General features: G+C 41.6%; 1 protein-coding gene across 1 annotated transcript in view; it reads right to left on the bottom strand.

Moving 5' to 3' along the window:
• The window catches only part of LOC124775892 (protein gooseberry-like), a 250,532-nt gene extending 232,132 nt beyond the window's left edge, over positions 1-18,400 (bottom strand). The window contains exon 1 of the mRNA XM_047250727.1: positions 18,218-18,400. Within this exon, the coding sequence (XP_047106683.1) occupies positions 18,218-18,272 (55 nt within the window). The 5' untranslated portion in view covers positions 18,273-18,400. The remainder of the gene's footprint in view (positions 1-18,217) is intronic.
• Positions 18,401-18,745: the final 345 nt, after the last annotated feature.

Below are 18,745 nucleotides of genomic sequence, written 5' to 3'. Positions count from 1 at the left end.
ACGACCAAACACAACGATCAATAACGAACAAAATGAAAAAAAAGTGGTCAGCGCGACAGAATGTCAATCCTAAGGGCCCGGGTTCGATTCCCGGCTAGGTCGGAGATTTTCTCCGCTCAGGGACTGGGTGTTGTGTTGTTCTAATCATCATCATTTCATCCCCACCGACGCGCAAGTCGCCGAAGTGGCGTCAAATTGAAAGGATTGCACCAGGCGAACGGTCTACCCGACGGGGGGCCCTAGTCACACGACGTTTATTTATTTACTTCAAAGTGCAGCAGCTCGACGAGGCACGGACTCGACAAGTCGTTGGAAGTCCCCTGTGGAAATACTGAGGCATGCTGCCTTTAAGGCTGCCCAAAATTGCGAAAGTGTTGTCGGTGCACGATTTTATGCACGAATTGACCTGTCGAATACGTCCTATAAATGTGGGATGCGTCTCATGTAGGGCGATCTGGATGGCTCATTCGCTTGAAACGTCCAAGATGTTTTTCAACCCGAACGCGAACAATCGTGGCCGATGACACGGCGCACTGTCATCCATAAAAATTCCATCGATGTCAAGGAACATGAAATTCGTGAGTGGCCGCAAATGCTCTCCAAGTGGCCGAATACAACCAGTTACAGTCAACGATCGTTTCAGTTGGGCCAGAGGACCCGGCTGATTCCGTGTAAGCACGGCGCACACCGCTATGGAGTTACCACCAGGTTGCACAGTGCCTTGTTGACAATTTGGGTACAAGGTTTCATCGGGTCTGCACTACACTCGAAACCTACACTGTCAGCTCTTATCAACTGAAATATTGACTCATCTGACTAAGCCACGATTTTCCAATCTCTAGGCTCCGAACGATATGGTCACGAGCCCAGAAGAGGTGCTGCAGGCGATTTCGTGCTGTTAGCAAAGGCACTCGCGTCGGTCGTCTGCTGGCATAGCCCACTAACGCCTAATTCCGCTGCACTGTCCTAACAGGTACGTTATTCGTACGTCCCACATAGATTTCCGCGATTATTTCGCACAGTGTTGCTTGTCTGCTAGCACTGACAACTCTGCGTAAACGCCGCTGTCGTCGGTTGTTAAGTGAAGGTCGTCGGCCACTGCGTTGTCTGTGGTGAGAGGTAATGCCTGAAACTTGGTATTCTCGGCACACTCTTGTCGCTGCGGATCTCGGAATATTGAATTCCCTAACAATTTCAGGTCAGGATTGATGGTCACGAAGTCAATGAAGTTAAGGAATTCTGCTACCTAGGCAGTAAAATAACCAATGACGGACGGAGCAAGGAGGACATCAAAAGCAGACTCGCTATGGCAAAAAAGGCATTTCTGGCCAAGAGAAGTCTACTAATATCAAATACCGGCCTTAATTTGAGGAAGACATCAAAAGCAGACTCGCTATGGCAAAAAAGGCATTTCTGGCCAAGAGAAGTCTACTAATATCAAATACCGGCCATAATTTGAGGAAGAAATTTCTTAGGATGTACGTCTGGAGTACAGCATTGTATGGTAGTGAAACATGGACTGTGGGAAAACTGGAACAGAAGAGAATCGAAGCATTTGAGATGTGGTGCTATAGATGAATGTTGAAAATTAGGTGGACTGATAAGGTAAGGAATGAGGAGGTTCTACGCAGAATTGGAGAGGAAAGGAATATGTGGAAAACACTGGTAAGGAGAAGGGACAGGATGATAGGACATCTGCTAAGACATGAGGGAATGACTTCCATGGTACTAGAGGGAGCTGTAGAGGGCAAAAACTGTAGAGGAAGACAGAGATTGGAATACGTCAAGCAAATAATTGAGGGCGTAGGTTGCAAGTGCTACTCTGAGATGAAGAGGTTAGCACAGGAAAGGAATTCGTGGCGGGCCGCATCAAACCAGTCAGTAGACTGATGACCAAAAAAAAACAATTTCAAATGTTAAAATGCGTGTGAATTCCTAAGGGCCCAAACTTCTGAGGTCATCGGTCCCTAGACTTACACACTACTTAAACTAGCTTATGCTAAGAACTACACACACACCCATGCCCGAGGGAGGACTCGAACCTGCGGCGGGAGGAGCCGCGCAGTCCGGCACGGCCACTCCGCGCGGCTAACGATTTCCAAAACTGAATGTCCCATGCGTCTAGATCCCGTCGTGCGGCCATAATCGCATTGGAAAGCTTTTCACATGAATCATCTGAGTACAAATGACAGCTCCGCCAATGCACTTCCATTTTATACCTTGTGTACGCGATACTACTGCCATGTGTGTATGTGAATATCGCTATCACATCTGGGTATGTGAATGTCGCTATACCGTGACTTGTCACCTCGGTGTATGATGCCACTTTGGCGACTTACGCGTCGATGAAGATCAGAAGAAATGATTTGCACAATTCAAACATCCAGGCCCCAAGGAAAGACAATCCCCGACACGATGGGGAATCGAACACGGGACCTTGTGATCTAGAAGCAGCAGCGCTAACCAGTACACCACGATTGCGTATTGCTATTTGCTGAAGGGTAACTAATTAAGGGGTGCTGAACAGATTTAGAGAAAAATTAACGTTACGGCTGCTACTGTTGATTAAGGATCTGAAGGGACTAAATATCTAAGGTCATCAGTCTCTCATTCACCCCTAAGGACGGAATCTGTGTACCCCGTCTGTCTGCTTCTAGTTTAGAGTACAACGGAGTACCATCAAAGTAAAGTCCTCCAATCTGTTCTTTTCTGGAAACATGAAAATGGGGTGGGATCAGCTCAGGACTGTACAGAGGATGATGGCTTGACAGCGAACCCGAGACATCTGATTAAGGTACATGTTGAAACGTTCCTGTGTAGTCTGACATGGTCAAGCTGACGGAGCGGGACCTCCGTGTGTGGCCGATCTCTTCCGACTCGAATCTCGATTGCGGCTCGCTATTTTTCATGAACCAACACAGTTACGTCACACATCGTCATGTCACCCGCCACAACTGGGAGCCCTCTAACGGCAGGGGGGTGCATATATGTAGACTTTAAGAATAAAGATGTGGAACGTTAATTCCAACAATTATTGTAATATTTCTATACTAAAAATTGCCCACTACCTCCCAAAATGTTAAAAAATAATGAAATTTGCTTCATAGTACTGACTGAAATTTTCTTAAAATAAATATAAAACTTTAGACAAATCCTAAATTGCCGGTCGGATCTGTTTGGAACGCTGTGAATCTGTATGCATAACGTAGACAGATGGGGAGTCATATATGTCACGTAAGATTTTCTGCTCTTACTGCTCTGTTTTATGGGCAAGTAACAACAAATTCAAAGACTTACAATCGGAGTGCTTTCGTTGAGGTTTCATTTTTCACCTTCCGAGACGTAATAAAATGTTTCCACCTTCCGAAACGTAATGAGACGAAAAATGCAAGAAAATCGCTGCCATACTCCTTTGCTCTATAACAGTAACCGGTATGTGTCAGCGAACACCCCTCAAAAACTCTGTGATTTTATTTTCCTTTTTTGTCTTAAATTAAGTAGGGATAGCAATATTACAATGGTCAGCCGTAATTTTTGAATGTTACTGAAAGAACAACGTTTTACCGTAAATATGGTTCTTAAAAATAACAGTCACTTATCTTGGAAAAAGTACCTTTTGGGCGTAACCGCCATGTCACTGACAGCTAACACAGACATGAAGATACACCAACAGGCTCCTATTCCATTTCATCAATGAAGGAAAATGATCTCTCTCTCTCTCTCATACTGGTTCACTCTAATTCCGAAAGCGGTGTGGCACAAGGGTTTTTTAGCGTAGGAGAGAAATAAATTTGTAAGTCACACTAAAAAATAATTCAAGACAGAGGCCACATGTGGACGTAATTTATGTAAACCACAGTTCCATCCCTATTTAGGTAGGGCTCAAACTCGATCGTCGATTTCTTGTTGTCTGCGGAGAGTCGCTGAATTCCTTCTGATGGTATCGATTATTAATCATTGATGGCTCTTGATGAAAATTGAAGGAGAAATGCAGCTACGTAATTAGACATAGAATAAGAAAACGCAACTAATTTACCGCTCAAAAGCGCAGTGGTGGGAATCTGTCTGTTATTTGTTCTCAAGTCTAACATAATGGCAGTACATCTTTCGCGACGACGTTCCTATTGCTCATTACTTACCCGTCGTAAAAACCACTGAGCGTTCATCGTGATGGCAGCGGTACTCATAAGAACTCACAATACCGTCAATTTCCTTTTAACAGACGTTCTCATCATTCACATCATTATTTATGTGTATGAGTGATACCAAATATAGAGACGATAGAAACAAAAGGTATGCTCTTTCCCTTGTAAGAAACAAAATGTTGCGTTTGGAACGTTAACAGCGCTCTTTCATTAGTGAGATTTCCAATGACATGCCAATTTCGACAAAGGGATTAATTATTAAAAAAGTACCGTATTGTGACTGAATACCACAGTGGAGCAATAATAGGCAAGTTGTGTTTTCTATGAACATTTTCACTACCACCCACTGGGGTACGTGGAATGTAGCGATGTAGTGACTGATTGACGAAAGCATACCTCATTGAAAGACACGTACTGGAGTGAACCTAAGAAAGTTGTTTCTGAAACTGTAACCGCGTCTAGGAACACAGCGATGTACTAAAAAAAAAGTTAATAGTTTGGAAACTGAAGTAGAATAACCAGAAGTCTGCGAAATCTGGTCGATAGCTGGATATTAAAAATGGATTGGACAGGTGAAATTTGGTATCATCTAACTTCTAACAAAACAGATGATGAACATATGTCACTAGAACGAAATTAGAATTAAGTTAATACCTTCAGCTGCTGACGGGCATTGATATATATCAACGGGGACAGGTGAAAATGTGTGCCCCGACCGGGACTCGAACACGGGATCTCCTGCTTGCATGGCAGACACTCTATCCATCTTTTTTTATTGTTCTCATTTTGTTCGTTGCATTTGTTCGGTGCGGATGTCCTATGACACCTGTTCAAGTTCAGTGTTGAGCCGTTGACTCAGTTTTTTTATTAAAGAGGGCAGCTAACCCTTTGACCGAACACGCTGAGCTTTCGTGCCGGCATCCATCTGAGCCATCGAGGGCACAGAGGACAGTGCGATTGCAGGGACTACCTCGCGCAAGCCTACCGCGAGACCCACATTCTCATCTTGTATGTCCACACACTACATTCGTAGTGTCCCACCTCAACACACTCATTACTCGTGGAAGATATTCTCACCAAGTCCCGTAAGAGTTCGGGGAGTATGTGTGCATCCGCACATGACACGGAACATAGGAGGATGTGCTGAAAATTAATGCTTCTGATTTTTTTCTGTTTTCAATATCGGTTGAGGTATGACTTGTCATGGCTATTACTCAGTCGACTTTCCCGCTTCGCTGTTGCAAGCTCCAACCCTCTGCCTCTGGAAGTCTCCGAACTCTAGCGTGTAACACAACGGTGTGTAATGTAAATATGTGACGAGTTGGAAACAGCACGCTTTAATAGAGTTTCTAACCGCAGAAAACGTGCCTCGAATTGAAATCCATACAAGTATAAATGCTGTGTACGGTGATGATTGTATCATCAGTAATGTGAGACGTTGGGTTGTTCATGAAATGAATTTTGTGGTAAGTTCCTATGGGACCCAACTGCTGAGGCCATCGGTCACTAGGCTTACACGCTACTTAATCCAGCCTCCGACGGGGGGAGCCGCGCGAACCGTGACGATGTGCCCTAGGCCACTCGGCTACCCCGCGCTGCAGTTGTTCATGGCTGCAATGAAGGAAATGGTGGTGCTAACCTCAATGTGTGCGCTTCTAGGTGCAAACATATCTTTTTCTTCTCGTATTTGTCAGAGTATGACTGCAAGAAGCACGAAGGACAGGGTCGTCGTGTGACTAAGGCCTCCCGTCGGGTGGACCGTTAAAAAATGGTTCAAATGGCTGCAAGCACTATGGGTCTTGACATCACACACATCCATACCCGACGCAGGATTCGAACCTGCGACCGTAGCAGCAGCGAGGTTCCGGACTGAAGCGCCTAGAACCGCTCGGTCACAGTGGCCGGCGTAGACCACTCGCCGGTTGTAAGTTTTTCGACTTGACGCCACTTCGGCGACTTGCGCGTCGATTGGGATGAGATGATGATGATTAGGACAACAGAACACCCAGTCCCTGAGCGGAGAAAATCTCCGAACCAGCCGGGAATCGAATCGGGGCCCATAGGATTGACATTCTGTCGCGCTGACCACTCTGCTACCGGGGGCGTACGAAGGACAGGGTTGGAGTGGGGTGGAGTGCCGGGTTTGTGTGGCGCTGAGGCCTGGCGCGTCTTCTCGGGCCAAATACCCTCTTGCTTGACATCAGATTTTCATCTATTTCCAAAACTTGAATACCTTCGAGGACTTCCCATTAATAACGACGAAGCGGTGGAAGCAGAGGTGAGGCTGGTGGCTCCGTCAACAAAATAGAACATTCCTTAGTGACGGCACAAGAAACTGGTCCTCGTCGAAAGAAATGTTCGCTGCGGGGATGTCTGTCTAGAGAAAAAAAAACGTTGACATGAAGAATAAAGAAGTAGAATGTTAATAACGTTTGTTTTATTTAAAAAGCTTTAAGAGTTTTCACATAAAAAATTCGGAGGCATTACTTTCAGCGCGCTCTCGCATAAGACTTTGAATGCACTTTAGATGTCGGGCTGTAGTATTAGTTCTAATATCGTTTGCCTTTATTACTGTCGAACCGAGGAATTCACCGACTCAGAAACAATAACTGTCCCCCAAATGGAAGCAGGAGCTTGCGCATTGTGGTGTGGCTTACTTTGAATTTTTGTAACGACATTAGCTGAAGTAAGTGGACTTTTCCTTATCATTCTTTATCTGAAGCTTCAAATAAACTGCTGCATCAAGTGCAAAATAATTGTCTTCATGGAGCTAAATTACTTGAGGACGTTGTTGCTGGGCCTCTCATAACATTTTCTGAACGAACGCGTAACTTCAGAGTGAAGCCAGGAATTCAGAAGAAATTCTGTTGGGTATCAGTAACGTAGTTTTCTTCCGTTGCCAGTTGTAAGAGGTGACGAATGAACTTTTCTCGTCAGTAATGCAGAAGATTTCGTGGAGAATGTCTGATATGAAGAATAGCATGAGTTTGTCCATTACTTCTTGAAATGTTGTCAGCACTGAATGTATTGAAGGATGGATATTCCCACACTTTCAAACGCTGGCACTGTAAATGAAAATTATGTCGTCCAGTGCCTTTCTGCAGAGTAAATTAAAGTTTAGGAAAGGTGCAAGACACCACACTCTTACCTAAACGGTAATTGTCTAAAATCATTTAGTTAATCTGCGGACATTTGTTGTATATGTCAAAAAAAGGAAAGAAAAAGCTGAAATAATTACCTGAGAAATCCATCTTATGCAAAGCATATTCAACTATGGCGAATAAGTTAATAAGATGATAGTTTAAACAGACACACGTAATTAAACAACTTTAGATTAAATGATTTGATGCGAATTTAATGGTGGAAGGAATATTTCCAGATCAAGTAAAAGGAAAGAAGATTACAGAATAATTCAAATTCTCCATTGGACTGTCTGATATATAAATTAAGTCTAGGCAATTTATTCTAAATCATTGTCAATCGTGTTATCCTTCAGGCCCTCGACACCCAACAAGACTACTAAGTTGTCGAAATACTGCGTAAAAAGAAAATGGCTCCTTGGATGCAAAACCCAAGAACTTGTAAATATTGTCAATCATAATATGGTATATGTTTTATATTTTTATTGAATATCCTATGCACTGCGATACCGATGGCTTAAGCGAAGGAGGCCTTGAGGAAACAAATTTTTTTCTCACTGAATGACAAGTTATAAAGTTAAAGATATCCAGAAAAAGAACTAATTGGAAAAACTGATGCTAAATGAACCATTTTTAGAAGAGAGAAACATAGAAAAAGAATGAAAGAAATATAAAACAAATAAACATGAATGAAACTGTAGAAAAGACTGCAGTGTAAAGCGTTTCACACGAAGTAGAAGTGTATTATATTGCGGTCAATGCTAGCAGTTCCGACACTGTTACCTTACTGCAAGTGCTTCAGATCAACAATATGAAGCACAGTGTGTATCAAACAACACCCATCTCATTGTTACAAATAATTTATTGTATGTAAACAAAAGTTGCAGCGACCAAGCTCTGAGCGCACAAATAAAGTTATTAGTATAGCGATTTATATCGGCTTATGTGCTTTGCTACACGTAAATGAAAACAATGACAGAATCTGTAAATATTTTATTCCACTCTGGAACTTCAATAAACGGTACATCTGCAACTGTTACTAACGGAAGACTACCTGTAAAGTGGACCCACTTTTATATGGGGAACACGTCGTCCGCACTGTTTTCTGTCATCAGAAGTGCTACCTCTGAACCCAGTTTATACTGGAGCGAACGTAAAACAACGAAAGAGAATCCTCTCTGATCACGCGCGCGAGCAAACGGTGTTCGGTTCACATTCCTTTGTGTTCCGCTGGTTGTATGTCTTTAACAGACCAGCAAAAAGGAAGTTCGCATCCTCCCCGCTTCGGCATCAGCAGTACAGAGAGCTTTGCTCTCCTACTTTGTCTGCTCTTGTTGTTGTTGACATGAAGTGCGTGAGCAACCGAGTGTTTGAAGGGAATGGAATGATGCTAGTAGAAGGAAGTAAATATTATATACACTTCTGGGGTCCAGTAGAAACACAGCACAAACGCCGAAGAAAAAGAAATAAGATTGGTAGAAAAGTACCGAAGTACTCAAAGGCCCTTCTAGGGAAGTCAGAAAGATGATATATTCAGTAGATGCTTGCATCACGCGGGAACGGAGTGAATAAGCACAAGCTTCGTAATTCTTCTTATTCAAAAAGTAAAGCACAATACATTCCCTTGAAAGTAAAAAAGCGTGAATACGTATCTATTACACTTGTTAAAATTAAAAATATACGAAGTACCTGCTCATTCTCGTTGCCTATTTCCATGATATCTGTAGTGACATGGTTGATGCATCACTGCTATGTTAAGAGATTTTTAATGGTAAATGAAAATGGTTCACTCGGGATCACGCTGTCTGCCCTCTAACAAGCTACATACCAGATTTTACCAAGTAGCCTATGTGAGAGGTCATATGTATATTTCATTAATCATATTTTATTGACATTATCTTCCTTACATCAACTTTAACAACATCCTTGAAATTCTTGGAACATGTCACTGCAGACATCGCAAACTATTTGATATATAGCAGCCACTGAAATGCGAAACAATCACTAACATAAATGTTTCTTGTTAATAATAACCAGAGCGTTAGTGTTAGCCTCTCTGCAGGTTGTGTTGGTCTTCGGCAGAAATGTTCCGCATTTAAATTTCATCCTCAGCTGTGAAAACGACCGAAAATCCTCACCAAGGATATGTGCAAAGTTTTGGGCTAGTACTAAGGAAAGGTGAAGCTGCAAATCAGTGTTAAGTGCAGTTCCTCCATGAATATCACGTTTACGTACAAACTGAGATAGATAAATCCTTCCCTTCCCAATCCATTTTGCTTACTTCGTTAAAAATAGTGCGCTCGCAAAGCAAAATAATCCTCCTTTAATATCACAGCTTTTTCATCGTGTCACTAGCTTCATAGTGCTGTATCCCGTGTGCCGATTATTAGCGCCAAAAAATAATGATGCAGCGTTTTAGGCTGTTCGTTATCTCGTGCTCCCTTCCGTTTGCGCCGGCCGGTGTGGCCGTGCGGTTCTAAGCGCTTCAGTTTGGAACCGCGTGACCGCGACGGTCGCAGGTTCGAATCCTGCCTCGGGCATGGATGTGTGTAATGTCCTTAGGTTAGTTAGGTTTAAGTAGTTCTAAGTTCTAAGGGACTGATGACCTCAGAAGTTAAGTCCCATAGTGCTCAGAGCCATTTGAACCATTTTTGAACTTCCGTTTGCGCTAGGGTAAAAGTTGTTCACAGATAAGTGAAATGTGCGTATGGCTACAGTCGCTAGGTGCAAATCTTTTTAGCTGATGCTACTTCGGCGACTTTTGTGTCGACAATGATGAAATCATGATGGAGATAACGCAACACGCAGTCCCCGAACAGTGAAAATCTCCGACCCGGCAGGGAATGAACCCGAGCCCCTTGCATGGCATCCTGCTGTGCTGACCCTCACCTATGGAGGCGGACTGTTCACAACGGGAGTGAACAATGGCGTTTTGTGACTAATTCCGCAATCTCTATGTTCGCTTCCATTCTCTCCAGTGGGCACACACACACACACACACACACACACACACACACACACACACACACACATACCTGTTGTGGCATTGATATTGCCTGACCTAGGTCACCAGTTGTGATTTCACTAATCCCTGGGACCGTAACCAGCAGATTGTAACGCAATAAATGTATGGGCAGTGCGAGTGTAATTTTGAGACCTTATATTAGCAAATGACCGATTCAAATGATGTTCCACTCCCAAATAAAAATCTCCTACCAACAAAACGCAAAACAAAGTTATTCGTATTGCCTTACAATACTCGTCGGCTAATATTAACACTACGTCATTTTACTGTGTGAAATAATGTAGCCTTGCTGACGTCTGAGCCAAATCTGCTGTGATCACACATCAAAATGTTTCGTATGTTGTAAATTTGCTAGCTGGTTTCATTCAGGCACAATATTTTACCGGGTGGTAGGAAACACTGCTGCGGTTGTCATTGAGCACTGATTAAGAAATATACTCAAAACACACAGCTGTTGGTCTCATGTGAATGAAATTATTCCACAACATATTAAGATGTGAGTAGACAGATATGCTGCTGATTTTCTTGTCTGCTTCGAGTTATCGCCCAGGAAACTACGCACGGTGTCGGTACTTAGTCTCATGTTTTCTACTGACACAACGAAGGAACCTTCATCCTGGATGTTCGAACGCTAAGGCCTAGCCTGCATAAAAGATGTTTAACGTTATCTGCCTTCTAGCAAAACATAGTTATACGAGTATGTTTGTCGTCATTCAACATTAGTGAGCATTTATTTGTTTCTTCTTTAGACCCCCTCCCCCCTTTCTTCAATCACAAGAATACCTACAAGGATCAATTGAGGGAAATAAAAACATATTAATTACATTGGTATTTCGTTTATATATTTCGCTATATTCACTTCCTGTAACGAACATAAAATAATACAGTTAAGAGCTACATATCCTGAGGCTTCACTCTACCATCGACGGAAACCAAACTAAATATTCTAACAAATAATCGTCTATTGATTTTTGTTTGCAGAAAGGTTGTAAGACTTAGTCTCTTGTTTTTACAAAATGAGTAACGCGGTCTCCCAATATTTTGACAAAATAGCCTTCGAGTGCGGTTTGTCAGCCTTATGACGCACCTCACTTTTAAAAATGGAATTTACTACTCAGAATGAAAATCGTGCGTAAAGTGTTTTCATTTTCTGACATTAAAATAACTTAAAAATATTCTGACGTTGACACAGGCGAATAGCGCACACAGTAGTAATTACAAACGCAGAATATTAGGAAATATGTAAGAACAATAGCTCCTTACAGATATTTGAATATTCACACGTAACAGTTTTAGCTTTTTTGTTCAGCTTATTCTCGTTCCATTAAGTAGCACCTCAAGTCCAAATCAGTATATTATTCTTCAACTATGAAAGAGCTAATTAACCAACCATTGTGGAAACAGTGAACGGAATGTTTATTTTTATCAGTGACGAACCATGTATTTGTGTCTACAAAGCTGACATATGAAGAAAACTGCAAGTGTGTGTTGTTCGGGAATCGTCGCAGCAACTTCGCTAGTGAGAACATTGTTCAAAACACGAGAAGTATATGTTGATATCTAGTAATATTAGGGTGATATGGAGAAAGAACACTGATGACAATGCTGCTGAGCGGAGTAAATCCGACATCATTTCCTTAGGAAAACAAAGAAGTCAAATGTAACTGACAATGCCTTTTCTCAACAAATCCAATCTCTGTTACTCAAATCACTCTTGATTGTTTCGCATTTTCTTAGAAAACCGTTTTAAAATACAGAAAATATCGTAATAAATACTTTCAAGGTGTTAGCTACCTCAAACAGACCCGTAAAATATTCTTTTGTGATCAACACTAACGTTCCCCGTTCCGTGTGTAAACTGTGCAGTAGCGGCTGTAACACACAGCAAAATGGAGCTTAAAACCCGGGTGTATGCAGCAAAGTACTGTTACAAAGCACCTGCAAGAAACACGGCCATGTTTCATTTATTGCTTCCGAGACGACCCTACCGCAGCGGTAGAAAATACATAAAGGTGAGTTGCGCTTGTCCACCGTAAAAACAGCTAGCTAACGTTATTCCTACGTTAAAATGGATAAGTTAATATACGCTTTTAGTTACTGACTGTCATGCGAGCAGAGAATCAAGAGTATCTTCTCACTCTTTATTTTAGGACTCGAAAGGAGTTATCTGATATTGAGTGTTGGAAAGCATTCGGAGAAAATAAAATAGGCTCAGAGCAACACATCCTTTCTATTTCGTTTCGTTTACAGACGCTGTGCACAGATGCTCTTCACTGATTTTCTTCGTTTGCTTGCGGTGTCTTAAGGAAAAGTTAAATATTTTCTACGAGCTATAGTGAGCTATGCTATGAAACTGCTGCCGGTCACCAAACTGATGAAATATTTAGGACTTTTATTGATATAACAGGAGCTATAGTGACAGCTGGTGCGATATGCAACGTAAATATTTGTTTATAAATAGTTATGAAGAATATCTTGACAGGGCACCTACACATCGTAACGTATGAAGAACACTTCGCCTGACTAACGTGACAACGACTTTTCATTATTGTGTATTGGTTTGCTTTGGATGTTTAGGTAAAGCAGTTATTGACTGGACACAATATGTTGTAGGATAGCATGCAACTGCGTAACGCGTTACACGGTCCACCGTATAACAAAGGCTTGTCAGTGGTGATACTCTCACTATTTATCACATAAATTCCTATAACCAACCTTTATTTTAATGTCAACAACAACGTAATCAAACGTTGAAAAAAGACTATTCTTCACGCTACATATTTTGTCAACGGATGACATGTTGAGGATAGACATTCCTATATGGTGAAATGAGTATTGTGAAACAGCTACCTATTGCTAAATTACCTCCCATAAATGTACGGAGAGCCATCTGGTGATAAACTCACTGCCCTAAACCTGTTATGTCAATAAAAGTTCTAAATATTTCATCAGTTTGGTGACCGGCAGCAGTTTCATAGGATAGTTTTATTGTTGTTGGGAGACCGTAACTATTTTCTCACAGCGCCAGCTGCATACACAGGGTGCGGCAGAAACAATGACCTGTTTTAAATTGCGCGCCATTGTTGACTGCGGCTTCCTAACTAGTTGATGAGTTGGTATCAAGGCACAGCGCGGTTCAAAACACTACGTCATAGTGAACCGTTACTCAAACGTACATAGTACGATCGCAGTTGAAAAGTTTTTCAAATGTATAGCAGTGTCGCAGAACGCAGCTTTTGTTTCGGCAACATTCCGATATTAGTCGTAATGAAAAGTGCAGCGCGATCAATTCGTCGGCATTCGCAAATCCTTAACATCTCGGAAAGGAAGTCTACGGTGGATGTTGCATGTGATATTCCTTTGCATCACAAGTTCCGAGTGGTGCAACAACCGTAGCCCAGAGATCAGCAAGCACGTCACATGTTTTGCACACAGGTAGTGAAGATGATCAACACTCAACGCGATTTTTGCTTGACAGCTGACGAGGTACTTGGCGCCGACCAATCTTCATCAATTGCGCTGAACACCGCTTCATAGCACAAAAGTTATTTTATGATATAAGCCATATCATAAAGTAACTTTTGTGCTACGAAGCGTCCATATTTTTTAAAGAACGATTGAGGTAGCACTGCCACAGTAACGTCAGAGTGATATGTTATTATGTTGCCAGAGTTCGCCATGTAGGAAATGCGACGTAAGGATGTTCATAATTGTTAAGTCGTTGTGGTTCCGACAGGGCGTTACATCACACAGCTAGAACATTCATGGCAGCCTTAGGCAGAATGTCTCCAGAACGTCTTGTTTTCCGCTTTGGTGACGTCATCTGGCCACACATGATTCGCTTTGTGACTTTTTTTCTGTGGGGATTTCTGAAATCTAAAGTGTATGCTCACAAGCCAAAATCTAATGAGGACTAGAAGAACAATAATCACACGGAAATTTTTTTGACACTTTTAGCAAGGTTATCGCAAGTATGCGTTTTCGTGACGAAAATTGCAGCGCCAACAATGGTTCACACCTAAAAGACGTAAATTTACTAAAAAGAGACATGCGTAATAAAATGGTACGAAGCAACCTTTTATACAATGCACACTGATAATGTCTAGTTGTATATCTGCACAGTCAAATTAAATGTTTAAAATATGTCACTGTTTTTGCGGCAGCGTATAGTAATGATGAAGCTGGGGAGAGAGAATCTGCAGGTTGGATCTGTTCGTTTGTATTAATTTATTCCGGAAGAAACTCACTAAGTTTTGACAGATCATTAGCTGTGTTTCATGTGTCGTTCTTTCACACCAGCTGTCTCGGTCTGTTGTGTGTTATTTACTTGATGCTAAACATTGTCAAACGACACGAAAATTTCCATTTAAAAAAATAGCCATAAAGACTGTGTGGAAATGAGAAGTACTTAATTTTGGAACACGTCAAGGAAAAGACATATATATATGACGATCTGATGAACAAAATGAAACGAGTGTGGCGTAAAAAAATAGACTAATAGAGCTACACGAGTTTTCTTCATTTTCATTAGTTTTTCCAATTTGTCGTGAAATAAAAATGAAATCTTTCTTTTTGTCTGAGCAATAATTTTGCAGCTGACATTATTAAATACTATCTCATTAACGTTTTCAGCTTACTTATATCAAAATAGCCCGGAAATAAACTGCACTTATTTTGTACCTCTATGTCACGACGATGATCTACAAGTCTCCTTGTTCGAAGTCAGATCTGCATAAAGCATAGATCATATTCCTATAGTAACTTATATCTTCACGAATTTTTCTATCTTGTATGGTGCTCCTCCGCATTACAAAAATCTGGACAGTAAAAAAGAAATGATGCACGTTCATCATGTTTTAAACAGGGCCACGATATCATTTCAAGTACATTCGAGAGTTCACTTGACAGTTGACATACTAAAAGAACAACCTGCACTTTACGGTGAGACTTTCTTTGCAGTCAATGTGAATTAGCATTAGCGATGCTTAGAGTACCTTAACATTCATCTTTAAAAAAGGCCTACAGTTTCCATGACAGCCTTTAGGGAGACGCCTCCACAAAGAATGCTATCTGAAAGATTAGACTTTTCAAACGCAACTCCTGGTTATTAAGCACTTCACTTCTCCAGTTGTAAGGCGAAGGTGACAGGTGTGGCTGACTCAATGGAAAAAGAAATATCTGTCACAATACACTAAGTAAGTAAGATGAAACATAATAATGGTACGCATTATAAGAAATATCCCCTTCTCCCCAAAAATTAAAACCTTAACGCAACACATAATACTTGATCCTTAAGGCCAGCTCCCTGATGGCTTCTCAGCTACGGCAGATGTATTGTTTTCTTTTTTCGTTTTAAGTTTCTTAAAAATTAAGAACCTACATCGGAAGTCGATGTCATTCGCGGATGGACCATATTTCATTAAAATAAAATATTACAATTTATAGGCCTGCGAATTTCAGTTCGTATCATTGGATTTTCTCGTCTTATATTTGATTACGAACAAATTTACGTTCGACTCACGAGACATCGACAAATGATAAGCTGCCGAGATAGTGAGTCTCATGTAATGCTGCGCAGTACAATAACAGTGACAATAGCTGCCTTCTTAGCCAATGAACGCTACATTTCGCGGAAATACATTTATTTACACATCCGGATGAGTCGAGTATTTTAGCTATTTAATAAATGTATGAAAAGGTAGAATACTATGAATGTGTGTGATGAGCTAAAGTTTAAAAACTAAATAGCTGAAACAGTAGCAAAATTTTTCCCTTCGTTTGAATTTAAGATTATACTCTACATAACAAGGTTTTACGCAACAAAATTCTAAATAACTAATGTCAATAACACATGTGACCTACAGATGCTAAATATCACGACGAGCTTAAATGTATCCGGCGAAGTAACATTGCGTTATCCAACGATACAATAGACCACATTTTTAGACTTGAATTACAGTTGTCAGCTTATTTAGAAAGATCGACTTACTGCACAATAAACTTCGTTATAGTCACTTGTTTTCCTTAATTAATGATTGTGTTACTGCTAGGGTAAAATACGGTAATGTATATTGTATTTTGGAACCATTTTTGGGGCAGCTACTTACAAAGAAATTTAGTTTATTTCACGCCGTTTTCGAACACCGTGAATTCGTCTTCAGGCTGGTGTAAACACACTGTCCGAAGGATAAGAGGATTAACTGGCCTACAGTACGAAAACTCATTTGAAAATAAACTTGAAATAGGTCAAATTCAATCTGAAATACCGAAGATCAAAAACGTTCATCTAATAATACTATCAGTGCAAAGGTATGAGAATGAATGCGCACAACTTTGAGAGCAGACAGACAAATTTTTACTTTTCAACGCAGTTGCTTCTAGCTGTCTGTTTCATCCCGCATTACGGCATACAGAAAGCTCTGGATTTATGATACGATTTATTCGAACAGCAGTATTAGGCAGAATACACTATCTCTATGGAAATGAGAACGGTAAGGAGATTGAATTTCTGTTCCTCCTGACAGGCAATTTTTCTCTGCGTTTCCCACACAAACTTCCATGTCGAACTCACAATAAAGGAACTCTAACAACAAAACATTTTTATGGCTCTATGTACGTGACATTTATACACGGTTTTTCTGGGATACAGAAAAATAATAATTAATATCCTGTTGCTTAGGACACGATATGGAAGTAGAGAGTTTCTCTGAAATTAGTAAGCTGATTTTGTTTTGATATTTTGTGATTTCCATTTTGTGACACTGGTACTCAATTCCCTTTTGGAAATAGTACTACTTGTTATATTTTCAGAGTTTCCGTCAAGGAAAAATAATGCTGAATATTTCGATTCGCTCAGCTGCATGACACTAGGTTAAAACAACACGCAACATTCATAAAGCGGACATGAAGCACAGAAGCTTGTACATCTTGTTATACTGCAGAAAATATCTCCACTCTAAACGGAAACGTATTACTTAACAAAAGCGAAAGATTGAAATACGTTAAAATATAAGACTGAAACGAGTCAACAACGTTCCTGAAAGTAACGTCTGAATTACATTGAGGAAACTATTGACAAGGTTACACGTCATTCGTGGTGGTTCTGCTGCAATACGTTTTATGTCGGCATTAACAATAAATGGGAGTGGTTGTATTCATGACACTAGAAAAATAAACACGGTTTCAAAACCATTGTGATATCTAACAGACAGGCTGTATCGTACACGACACAGAATACGAATGGTCCTGTACGAATCAGCGGCTGAAGCACCACGCGTTCATTTACAAAGTAAAACGAGCTTTCCAAAGGGTTAAGGATATTATGGGTCTATTAGACTCAGGTTCAGTAGGAGTAATATTAAAGGGAGAGTAAAGTAAGGGGATACATGGAAAACAAATCGCGAAATTTACAACAGGAACGAAGCGAGCACTAAAAGAATTTCATTTGTACGCCCTGTCGGGAGAAGAAGCTGTTTTAAGCATGTTCCAAAATAGTCCACGGAAACTGTGATACACCGATATGGTCTTGGGCGAGCTACAGAACGTGATAAGTGCATTTATGGAATTTGTAACTGGCAAATTCTGTTTATTTGTAGAAATAAAAAGGTCAGTTGAAACCTTTCCGGGTAATCAGCTGAGTAATAGCGTCGCAGTCCTGATGCGACATTTCGGTCAGTTTCTTATTCGTCATTATGCAGCACCGGATGCTGTGTAGCAGCTAAACTGTAGAACGTCGTAACATCACGGAGCTGTTATTCGGTGGATAATCAGGTTAGATAAAATCTCGCAACATAGGAACTTGTTGGAGAGTTACGGGTCGAGCGAATTGAGCACTCCAAAGATGGACACGACAATAGAACTTCCGAAAATCATCACTAAAGATTCCAAAATACGTTGAGACAACTTACCTTGAAAAGGGTATCCCGTAAAGTAGGGTGCCATGTTGAGGGTGGAAACCGCCATGTGGTCGTGCTGTGAGAAGTGTGTGCCAGCAGCTGAGGTGTCGAGGTCGCCGCCCTTGCTACGTCCCGGTCGTGGTCGGTGGTCGGTCGTCCGTCGCCTGTGCGCCGCGGTCGTGGAGAACTCCCTCACCTGCCTTACCTCGCGCAGAGGCCCAACTGAGCCCCCAGCCCGCGTCCGCAAGCCGGGGAGCCTGCGCCAGGCCGCGGCCACGCCCCTCGCCCACGCACGCGCCCTCCGAAGCCCCGCCCCTCTCTCCCATTGGTCAGGGGGCGGGGCGACGCCCACGCATGCTCCGAGGGTGCTCGCCGCCGTTTCGCACAGCTGATTACGTTCATTGCCCAGACGCCCTCCCGTCAGTGGAGGGGAGGCGCCTGCTTGAGCAACTGTATCGCGGGAGGCCGTGCTTCCAGCTGCTTGCTGCCTACATGAAAACGTTCCAGGGACACCACGGGAGACAAAAAGAACGCCTTTTT

Source organism: Schistocerca piceifrons, chromosome 2 (genome assembly GCF_021461385.2).
Source record: "Schistocerca piceifrons isolate TAMUIC-IGC-003096 chromosome 2, iqSchPice1.1, whole genome shotgun sequence".
Lineage (NCBI taxonomy): Eukaryota > Metazoa > Arthropoda > Insecta > Orthoptera > Acrididae > Schistocerca > Schistocerca piceifrons.
This window is presented reverse-complemented; position numbering and strand designations above follow the sequence as displayed.